The following is an 11,883-nucleotide window of genomic DNA, read 5'->3' as shown; positions in this document are numbered from 1 at the left end:
TTTAGACCTATTCAACACTTCACAGGAGACATAATTTCACAGCTTTGAACTAGCATAATAGGAGCCTCTGTGTCTTAATAACATTTACAGATTTTACTATTAACATGACGTAAAGTCATGATTTTATTAATGACACGGAGGCGAGTATTATCCCTCCCTCCCATCCTTGGAGGTTTGGTCTTCTCTGGGTAAGTTGACTTCACGGTAAGTCTTTTTTGATTACTGGGTTTTATCCTTGTTAATGACTGTCAAGAGCTTTAGGTTTGACTAAACTGAATTTCATGTTATGTATATATATCTGATATTCCATGTAATGCGAAATTATGTATAAATCCAGTTTTATACTTGGGTATTACCATATTCTCCTTTCTCTTCCAGCTTGACTTCGAGATCCAGTTTAAGGCTCGTATACCCTCTAATTGGAGCCCACTTTTTATTTGGATTTGTTGTCCTTGTTCGGGATCGCAAGAAAGAGGAAGTAGTATACTGGACACTGCCTATTATGCTATAAAGAGGATGCTGATTGGCTGTTCCTGTTGCTAGGAAGATATACCTCATGTTATTTACTGGTTTCTTTTATACTGATTTAATGTTATTTTTCTTGCTGCTGAGGTAAATAAAGAAAGAGTGCAGCATAATACTCGCCTCCGTGTCATTAATAAAATCATGACTTTACGTCATGTTAATAGTAAAATCTGTAAATTAACCAACAAGGGACACTTTGCATCTTCACATTCTTTGAATTTTTTTTTTGTTTTTGATTTTTAAAAAAAAAATTAAAAAAAAATCGGCACACTGAAATTCAGCATGGCAAAAAAACAAAAATAACAGGGTTGAGGACATGTAACAGCCCATTACAGAATGTCAACATACATATTAGACCAATCAGATTCAAATATTTAAAAGCTTTAGATAAATCGGGCACTTATGCAGGATTCATGACCCTGGTGCCTTTGCTGATGGAATAAAGTGGAGACAGCAGCAGTTGTGTAGGCCATAAAAAAAAAATCATCCTTACATCAAAAAACACAATAAATTATATATACTGTACACTGTGTGTTATCTATTATCTTACAAGTGATACAGGTAGTAATCTTGTATACAATGGTGGAGCACTATTGTGATAGAAGTCAAACAAATTGCTTACCCTTATATTAGTGTACAACCACAGTAGGAAACATATATAAAAGAGAGAATACAGACCAATATAGCGCACATTGCAATTATTACATATGTGCATACAAATGGTAATTTTACAGCAAGACAGGAGGTTCGTATTATGCATTAACTTTCTTTACTTAACTCCAGCCGCAGAAACATTTTTTTCAATAAAGTTTAGTAAATAATCCGAAGTGAGTTCGCGGTTTGTCAGTATTCGGTAATTTTCATACGAATTGTTACTTTTCGGTTATTTTGAATGACTCGCGTTCAGTAGTTTTCTCGCGAATAGCGGCCATTCGTTGTTTTTGTATTCGTTTATTATACTCGCGTTTGCATACGAACTTGTATTTCACTGTTCAGTTTAATTCAACAGTTTTCATGCGAACCGCTGTACGCGCGATTTCAGTTAGTCCCTCATAGATCGGTGACAGTATTATGGGCGGGAACTCCAGTTAGTTGGTTCTTAGCTAACTTTCCTGCCCACTTTACCTCAGCACCGCGTTTCTCCACAACTTTGTTGCTCTTTGTTGGTAATTATTATAAGTTTGAAATTATATGACTTTCCTGTCAGGATTTTACCTAATCTTTTGCAACATTATTTTACTATTTACTATAGTAATTACAATTTGTTGCAATATTGAAAGATGAGTTCTACAGAAATTAGACAAACTCCTTCTTAGTCACCAAAACCTGGTGCTACTCATGACTGTGAAATCATCACTGAGGATTCTTTACAAAATATTGTAGACTTATCCGTTCACAAATCAATTTCATCTGCAATGTCTTCCATGCAAGAAACAATTGCAAAGTCTGTGGCTCAGACCATAAGCAATTCAAAACCTAGTGATAAGACTCAATTCAGACCAGTTGTGGTCACCTGTAGAGTCAGAATGGAATTTAGCTCAAGGATTCAGGAGGTCTGGGAAGGCCACCCAGAAACGCAAGCACTGCTTTGACGGTCCTTTAGAATCCCCGGGCTGTTAAGTCACATAAGATGGGGAAAGACCAAGATCATAACAAAATGCGTGTCTCACGCAAAACTGAAGAGTGCAATCAATCACTCAAAAGGCCCTCTGTTTGTGAGGAAGACAGACTAGCTCGGAAGGCCATTCACAGGAGCAAACGTGACTACTATAATACCTCCTCGAATGATGACTCCTCTTCAAACTCAGAAGATGAAATATCTGAATCTTATTCTGCCCCAAATTATTCACCTGTTTCAGAGGCACCTAAGCGTCTCTCTAAATCTGATGAGAATATTATAATGGATGTAAATGAGAAACCATTATTTGACCCAGACCATATTAAGCACCCTAGGCCAGCCAAATGTATCCCTATGGCTCATGTAGCCAAATATCTTTAATGCTGGTTGAGGAAGCCTCTTGACCAAGCAGCTAGAAATAAGCTAAGAGCCGAATGCCCTAAACCGACTTTATCTAAGAAAGTCGCACAGACCCCGATCTAGATCCCACTATTGTGCAATTTTTAACAAAATCAGGGAAGAACCCAAGTAAAGGACTTGACAGATCACGAACATCTTGTCAAGATAAATTAATGGACATATCTGGTCCTGTGGCAAAAATGTTTGAGACTTTAGAACAAGCTGCAGCTTCTGGAATTCCTCCCAGCATTGATATTTTGAGAGGTTGGACCCAACACATTGTATGCTTTTTGGTGAATACTAATGCAGCTCTGACCAGCGAACGCCGCAGGTCTATTTTAGTGAAAATTGACCCCCAGTTGTCGAATTTAGCCACTTCTGAAACTGGACCAGCAGCTGAAGGTCTCCTATTCGGAGAATCTTTTATTAAAGACATTAATAAATATGTAAATTTATTTAGCTCCCTTAATAAGGGATAGTACATAATCCAAGCAACTGGCACTTTTGCTTCGATCGAAACAGTTTTACGAGCAGAATATCGTCCCAGCCTTTCCAATACAGTAGAAGATTGGAAGTCACGTTTCCTAGTGGATTACAGCGACTGGATGTTGGTTGCCAACATCTTAAAACAACTACTTTCCTTGTGGGATCCGTTTCAATACGATCTCTTTGCATCACGACTCAATTGCCAACTAGAAACATTCTCAATGTTTCTAGTTTGGCAATTGAGTCGTGATGCAAAGAGATCGTATTGAAACGGATCCCACAAGGAAAGTAGTTGTTTTAAGATGTTGGCAACCAACATCCAGTCGCTGTAATCCACTAGGAAACGTGACTTCCAATCCAGAGGCAGCAGATTGGGATGCATCCCTCCAATCCTAGAAAGACTGAGTCAATTATGCATTTCCCCTATTTGCGATGATATCCCGGGGTACTTCTGAAAGCATGGTCTCAGAAATCAACCCTACTGGTAATAACCCCTCTCTGGCCATCACAACCATGGTTCCCTCAGCTTCTCAGCATGCTATGATAGACTACCCACGACTCATACAGATGCATCGGGATGCTCTTCGCGATCCAGAGGGAAATCTTCATCCTCTAGTACGACAAGGCCAACTACCTTTCATAGCATCTCATCTCGGGTCATACGAATCTACATTTAAACAGTTTTATTTTAGACCTAGCATGTATGTTTCAAATATAATATTGTAATATCTTAATGTATTTGAGATATATTTCTATGATTATTCAGCTTTCAACATGCATAATACGAGCCTCCTGTCTTTCTCTAAAATTAAAGATTTTCCTAGTCTTGTCGTCAGAAAATATAGATTTTATTAAAGACAGGAGGCGAGTATTATCCCTCCCATTAACCCACCCTGTTCTTTATGTTTCAGCTTAATCCTGTTTGGAGTTTCATCGTTCTTATCCTTTGAGTTCACTCTACTAGATACTACTTCTAGATTCGCAGCTCGAAAGAGGAAGAATATTGGGGATCATTCACGATATAGACTATGCTGATTGGCTACCGAGTGTTCCATTTCAGTTGCTCTATTTTTTTTGTCTTTTATTTACTAAACTTTTTTGAGAAATGTTTCTGCGGCTGGAGTTAAGTAAAGAAAATCTTTAATAAAATCTATATTTTCTGAGGTCAAGGCTAGGAAAATCTTGAAGCTGATTCACTCACACGGACTGGAGTCCAAGTTTATAGGCTCCTTAATTAGCGCATCTGTGCTTTCAGGGTAGCAACACAAAGTGCTGCGGAATTAGTTGGTGCTATAAAAATACCAACAACAAAAATAATAACCCTCTCCTGGTGTAAATGTACTATCACTTAAAGCACAGGTAATAAAGGAAAACCCAAGAGTGTAGTATTTTAAAAATAATTTAAAACTTTCAACCATATAATCAAGTAGTTGAGCACACGGTTTAGAGCCATAAAATCCTGGCTCTGAGGTAAATAAGCTTGGAGCCAATTTGAGGGGTGGCACTTTACCCATTAATGAGGTTACTGGAACTCCACAGGACCACAGAAAAGGGCTATGTGTAATTTATTAATCCAATTTAAAACAATGATGAAAAACAAATATAGCAAAAATAAAATGAATGTTGCACTTGCTTCAAACGGTCCTTAAAATTGCCAAAATGCATTTCACTCAAACCATGAGTCTCCTCAGTCAGCTGTAATGAGGTCCAGGAAATCCACCATTTTTAAATGTGAGCTGGGTCTTCCCTCCAAAACAGAGGTCTAAAAGCTAGCTAAGCATCATGGGAAATGTAGTCCAGGAATAATTTATGGTGTCAAGGTTAGCCATCACTAGAGAGCACTGGCTCTTCTAGTTACCATTATCTAGCTAGCTCCAGTTTTCAGTGTTTGCTCTAAAATCTAAGCAACACCAGTACATAGTTCAGACTATAAATTAAATGTTTTGCCTAATAACTGCAGAAATGGTGTTCATCTTGTTCTAGTTTTGTTTCCTAAAACGTGCAACAATATTGACATGTCATGTTTTATATTTACAACTTCCCGTGTCTTATACTCTTGTGGATCTGTCATCAAAAGCTTGTTTGTCTAACACTGGGGAAAAAAAAATGAATGACAAAAAAAAAAAAGTTACACCTTACTGCAAACCACAAAATGCAACGTCAAAGATGATATCATTCAATCTAGGCATGTATAAAAGTAGATTCTTATTTTCTTTAAAAAAAAAAGTAGTATTGTAGAGGAAAAGAGAACGTGTCCCTAAATGGGCACAATTGTTAAGTCAACTCTGGCTCTAAATGGGTGAATAATGAATGAAAATTTTGTAACAATGTAGCTTTCTACGTACATCATGATTACAGTGCGCACACAAACACTATTGTATTTTTTATGTAGTCCTGTCCACCAACACATCACCCACCCATTTGCTTGAATGGCATTGATGTATATTTGAATCACAAAAGCAAATAATATACCACTTTCTTGCATGGTACAGTGATACAATGAAAGGTGATAAAAATAAAATTCAATATAGGTCTTTCATGCACCAGATAGACAAACCAGTCATGACAAAAAAAAAATTGTCAAAATGCATTATTGATGTTTTGCGCCACAGTCAAAATGGAGTAGTAAATACAAGATACTCCCTCTTGGCTATGTCCAAGGTAGAAAGTTGACATGCAGGGCTGTCCCGAGAATCCAGTATACCAAGAAATAGCCTAGCAGTACTCGTGTTTGGGGTTGCAGTGACTTCCATGAACGGAGAAGACGAAGGGCAGGGTTAGATGATACACACCCTCTTTCAAGACCCCATATCCAGGGCTCATTTTTCTGGAGCTGGTGAGAGCAGTACCAAAAGAGTACTGGAGAAGATGACAAAAGCAGTCGGGTGAGGACCTGTGGAAAGCAGAAACAAAATGTATGACCTTTTCAGTGTGTACGTTTTGCTTAAAAACTGAACACAATAATAAGCACTATCTAAACACACCTACACCATCCACATTTTGGCTTACATTCTCTTCAATGCACATTTATTTTACTATTTTCTCTATACATTATTCAAGTTTTCTTTACCTGTATATGCATACAGAGGACTCCAAAAACCATAAGTGCTGTAATGTGTGCCACATAAAGGAAAACTCGATGTCCACAATATCCACTGGATGACTTCAGCTGTACTGTCCTCAGTCCCAAACTTATGCATAGGTATGGATTGGCCTGAAAATACTCCCATATCGCTCTAGTGCTCAATAATATCACTGGTAATGCCAGAAGAAAATTTGGAAGCTGGCGCAGCTGAAAGTACTGGAGGAAGCCAACTCCCCAGTACTCACTTTGTATAGAGGAATAGGCCATTGGAAGGTAGGTTGAGCACCAGGTGGGAAATTGTGCACCTGGAAGACGGTACTCCTTAGTTATTGCTAATTTCACTAGTTCTCTAGGAACTTTATTTTTTGTTGCAGAGGCCAGGCAGAATGTAGAATAACTAAAATACTGGAAAAGTGCAAATGGAAGAATTACCACAAAAATCCCTAGAAAGGTCCTTCCCATTCTATGGCAATTTCGTGAGCCATTCACAATTGATTGGACCACTGCATGCAGCAAAAACCCCACATTGGTCATACCATTGGAACGAGAGGCTGTAGCAAGGGATAGAAAAATACAACCACGGAGGATCATGTGCTTTTCCAGTAGCCACAATCCTATAAAAGTGGCAAGTGCAAACAAGCTCTCTGAGTAGGCAGCAGTCATAAAAATTGAAGCTGGGCTCATGCAGAAGAGTAGAGATGCCAAAAAGGCAGTACTGCGAGACTGCAGAGCTACACAGCCCAGAAGGTATAATGAAATAGCTGCTAATGTGAAACAGAAACAGTTTAGCAGAGCAGCAGATACCAGAAGTCTACTGCGTAAGGTGAGCGTCCATTTCAAAGGATAAAGTGGTCCATTGGCCAAACCAGTCAGACAGATAGGGAGCAATGGAAAGAATGCCATATTGTGTTCATATACATATCCATGTTCTGCTATGAAGAGGAAATGTTCAGCATCCCATCTTCCAAGCCCCCCTAGAAGAAATTCTGTTAGGTGATCCCCCGTACTATCTGGAGAGGTATGTGGAGGGGAGAAGGCATCAGCTTTATGGTCTGGAATTAGAGTGTTGAAGACTATCTGGTGAAGAGATAGAAACATGACAATTTACATATTACTGTTTGTATATTTTCAGTTTTTACATTAATTATTGCTGAGTAACACCATATTTGTACTCCAACAAAAATGTACAATTCACATATTGGGATCTGGAATTATTGCCACAAAAATTTGAATAATTCTAAACAAACAAGGAATTTTCTGCCTGGTGCAGTGATTACTCTGTGTGAAATTGCAGTAGTAGGCAAGTTATTTTGAGCAGCAACTATTTCAATATTATAATAAACTTTTTTTTAAATGATAAGTGTAAATCTGAGGGCATCTTATCCTGTTGTCCTTGCTTAGAAATTCTGGGAGAACACAGAGGGAAAAGTATAGCAATTGAGTGGCTTCCAAGCTAACCCTTTTTGGGGTTATTACGTTATTATAGGAAGCGATCCTCTTGTCTCAGGATCTTGGAATGTTATTATTCAAGATAAGACACTCCATTGTCTGGACAGATATAGTAGAAGTGCCACATGATCAAATAAACAACTGTATTATTATTTTTTAAGAATTTTACACTTAAACATTGACATGTGGCATATGTGCAGCTCAGTCATCTTTATTGCACATTTTAGCCAATATTTGAAATTATCTTATGTTTCCCATTACTTGTATAGCTTGCCCATTAATCAGACTTGACTTGATCACTAAAATAGAAGATTGTTTCTATACTTAAAATACATTTTCTTTGCCTTATTAAAGCCATGGCAGCATTACACTCTCTCACTTCTTCTATGCAGGGTTGTGGAGACAGTTGCTGCATGAAAGGGAGTGAGCAGTATTGTGTATAGTAATTTCACAGTTCTGTTTTCTGTACTTTTTGCTATGAGGGAAGAAGATACCCATAAGCAAAAAAGCTTTATTAAAAAAAAAAAAAGTTTAGTAAATAGGAAGCAATTTTACATTTTTAATATGCTCACGTTTAAAAACTTTGATTTATCTCTTACGTATCTGTATCATGTTTTGTTAGTTTTAAAAGACGTTTTATTTACTTTTATTCAGCACCAGGGAAAACTCATGGCACTCTTCTGCACGCCCTCTCCTGGCATCACAGGAGCAACACTGTGGTCCAATCACAGGCTTCTCACAGAATTTGTGAGTAGAAAATTCTAGCCATGTATCTACAGTGCCAGAGCGTCTGGTGAGAGTTGAATATTAGATACACAAAAAGAATGTGGGAATAGTGTAAACTAAAAATGAAAAAATTAGATACTTACTTCTTTTATCCATAGGAGTTCCAATCTGTTTTTTGTATGCCACCGATTTGATTAAGTATTCCTCTTTACACATTTTTAAACTTTTGGGGATGAATTTTATCTTTGAACATTTATCAAAGAAGTTTTAAAAAATAACAACACAACTACCTTGGACACCATTGAGATAATTGAGAACCTCCATTTAGAAAAACCTTTACATTTCTATGCGGAGGCATCAGTCTCATTTCACATGTTTTGAGTAAGGTGTGAATTGCAGTATTATTTCTAACCCTAATATCAGCAGCATACTTACCAACTTTCATTATTCCAGTATTTCAATCCAATCACTTATTCTAATTGGAAATTGTAAGTGATAGACTGTTACTCTCCTATGGAATTAGTACCTTGCCGAAATTAAAAACATACCGGGATCTGCCACCTACATCAGGGGCGACCTGGTGATAAGCCTGCTACCCGCATCGAGAGTCTGGAAGTTCGGAGACCCTTGGTTGAAGACTGCGGCCTGTGGACGATGGAAGAGGCGGCCGCTCTCCTCGCCCACGCATTGCAGGTGCGGTCTCACCGGTCTTTATGCTATAAAGAGGATGCTGATTGGCTGTTCCTGTTGCTAGGAAGATATACCTCATGTTATTTACTGGTTTCTTTTATACTGATTTAATGTTATTTTTCTTGCTGCTGAGGTAAATAAAGAAAGAGTGCAGCATAATACTCGCCTCCGTGTCATTAATAAAATCATGACTTTACGTCATGTTAATAGTAAAATCTGTAAATTAACCAACAAGGGACACTTTGCATCTTCACATTCTTTGAATTTTTTTTTTGTTTTTGATTTTTAAAAAAAAAATTAAAAAAAAATCGGCACACTGAAATTCAGCATGGCAAAAAAACAAAAATAACAGGGTTGAGGACATGTAACAGCCCATTACAGAATGTCAACATACATATTAGACCAATCAGATTCAAATATTTAAAAGCTTTAGATAAATCGGGCACTTATGCAGGATTCATGACCCTGGTGCCTTTGCTGATGGAATAAAGTGGAGACAGCAGCAGTTGTGTAGGCCATAAAAAAAAAATCATCCTTACATCAAAAAACACAATAAATTATATATACTGTACACTGTGTGTTATCTATTATCTTACAAGTGATACAGGTAGTAATCTTGTATACAATGGTGGAGCACTATTGTGATAGAAGTCAAACAAATTGCTTACCCTTATATTAGTGTACAACCACAGTAGGAAACATATATAAAAGAGAGAATACAGACCAATATAGCGCACATTGCAATTATTACATATGTGCATACAAATGGTAATTTTACAGCAAGACAGGAGGTTCGTATTATGCATTAACTTTCTTTACTTAACTCCAGCCGCAGAAACATTTTTTTCAATAAAGTTTAGTAAATAATCCGAAGTGAGTTCGCGGTTTGTCAGTATTCGGTAATTTTCATACGAATTGTTACTTTTCGGTTATTTTGAATGACTCGCGTTCAGTAGTTTTCTCGCGAATAGCGGCCATTCGTTGTTTTTGTATTCGTTTATTATACTCGCGTTTGCATACGAACTTGTATTTCACTGTTCAGTTTAATTCAACAGTTTTCATGCGAACCGCTGTACGCGCGATTTCAGTTAGTCCCTCATAGATCGGTGACAGTATTATGGGCGGGAACTCCAGTTAGTTGGTTCTTAGCTAACTTTCCTGCCCACTTTACCTCAGCACCGCGTTTCTCCACAACTTTGTTGCTCTTTGTTGGTAATTATTATAAGTTTGAAATTATATGACTTTCCTGTCAGGATTTTACCTAATCTTTTGCAACATTATTTTACTATTTACTATAGTAATTACAATTTGTTGCAATATTGAAAGATGAGTTCTACAGAAATTAGACAAACTCCTTCTTAGTCACCAAAACCTGGTGCTACTCATGACTGTGAAATCATCACTGAGGATTCTTTACAAAATATTGTAGACTTATCCGTTCACAAATCAATTTCATCTGCAATGTCTTCCATGCAAGAAACAATTGCAAAGTCTGTGGCTCAGACCATAAGCAATTCAAAACCTAGTGATAAGACTCAATTCAGACCAGTTGTGGTCACCTGTAGAGTCAGAATGGAATTTAGCTCAAGGATTCAGGAGGTCTGGGAAGGCCACCCAGAAACGCAAGCACTGCTTTGACGGTCCTTTAGAATCCCCGGGCTGTTAAGTCACATAAGATGGGGAAAGACCAAGATCATAACAAAATGCGTGTCTCACGCAAAACTGAAGAGTGCAATCAATCACTCAAAAGGCCCTCTGTTTGTGAGGAAGACAGACTAGCTCGGAAGGCCATTCACAGGAGCAAACGTGACTACTATAATACCTCCTCGAATGATGACTCCTCTTCAAACTCAGAAGATGAAATATCTGAATCTTATTCTGCCCCAAATTATTCACCTGTTTCAGAGGCACCTAAGCGTCTCTCTAAATCTGATGAGAATATTATAATGGATGTAAATGAGAAACCATTATTTGACCCAGACCATATTAAGCACCCTAGGCCAGCCAAATGTATCCCTATGGCTCATGTAGCCAAATATCTTTAATGCTGGTTGAGGAAGCCTCTTGACCAAGCAGCTAGAAATAAGCTAAGAGCCGAATGCCCTAAACCGACTTTATCTAAGAAAGTCGCACAGACCCCGATCTAGATCCCACTATTGTGCAATTTTTAACAAAATCAGGGAAGAACCCAAGTAAAGGACTTGACAGATCACGAACATCTTGTCAAGATAAATTAATGGACATATCTGGTCCTGTGGCAAAAATGTTTGAGACTTTAGAACAAGCTGCAGCTTCTGGAATTCCTCCCAGCATTGATATTTTGAGAGGTTGGACCCAACACATTGTATGCTTTTTGGTGAATACTAATGCAGCTCTGACCAGCGAACGCCGCAGGTCTATTTTAGTGAAAATTGACCCCCAGTTGTCGAATTTAGCCACTTCTGAAACTGGACCAGCAGCTGAAGGTCTCCTATTCGGAGAATCTTTTATTAAAGACATTAATAAATATGTAAATTTATTTAGCTCCCTTAATAAGGGATAGTACATAATCCAAGCAACTGGCACTTTTGCTTCGATCGAAACAGTTTTACGAGCAGAATATCGTCCCAGCCTTTCCAATACAGTAGAAGATTGGAAGTCACGTTTCCTAGTGGATTACAGCGACTGGATGTTGGTTGCCAACATCTTAAAACAACTACTTTCCTTGTGGGATCCGTTTCAATACGATCTCTTTGCATCACGACTCAATTGCCAACTAGAAACATTCTCAATGTTTCTAGTTTGGCAATTGAGTCGTGATGCAAAGAGATCGTATTGAAACGGATCCCACAAGGAAAGTAGTTGTTTTAAGATGTTGGCAACCAACATCCAGTCGCTGTAATCCACTAGGAAACGTGACTTCCAA

General features: G+C 38.0%; 1 protein-coding gene across 1 annotated transcript; it reads right to left on the bottom strand.

Moving 5' to 3' along the window:
- Positions 1-4,102: 4,102 nt before the first annotated feature.
- LOC134591012 (GPI mannosyltransferase 2-like) lies at positions 4,103-7,244 on the bottom strand. The gene is made up of 2 exons (XM_063444439.1): positions 6,099-7,244; positions 4,103-5,921 (listed from the first exon to the last, which is right to left on the bottom strand). Exons 1-2 carry the CDS (start codon positions 7,209-7,211, stop codon positions 5,679-5,681), a joined length of 1,356 nt encoding a protein of 451 aa, XP_063300509.1. The 5' UTR covers positions 7,212-7,244; the 3' UTR covers positions 4,103-5,678.
- Between the last annotated feature and the right edge of the window lie 4,639 nt (positions 7,245-11,883).

The sequence above is a fragment of the Pelobates fuscus genome, chromosome 1 (genome assembly GCF_036172605.1).
Source record: "Pelobates fuscus isolate aPelFus1 chromosome 1, aPelFus1.pri, whole genome shotgun sequence".
Lineage (NCBI taxonomy): Eukaryota > Metazoa > Chordata > Amphibia > Anura > Pelobatidae > Pelobates > Pelobates fuscus.
This window is presented reverse-complemented; position numbering and strand designations above follow the sequence as displayed.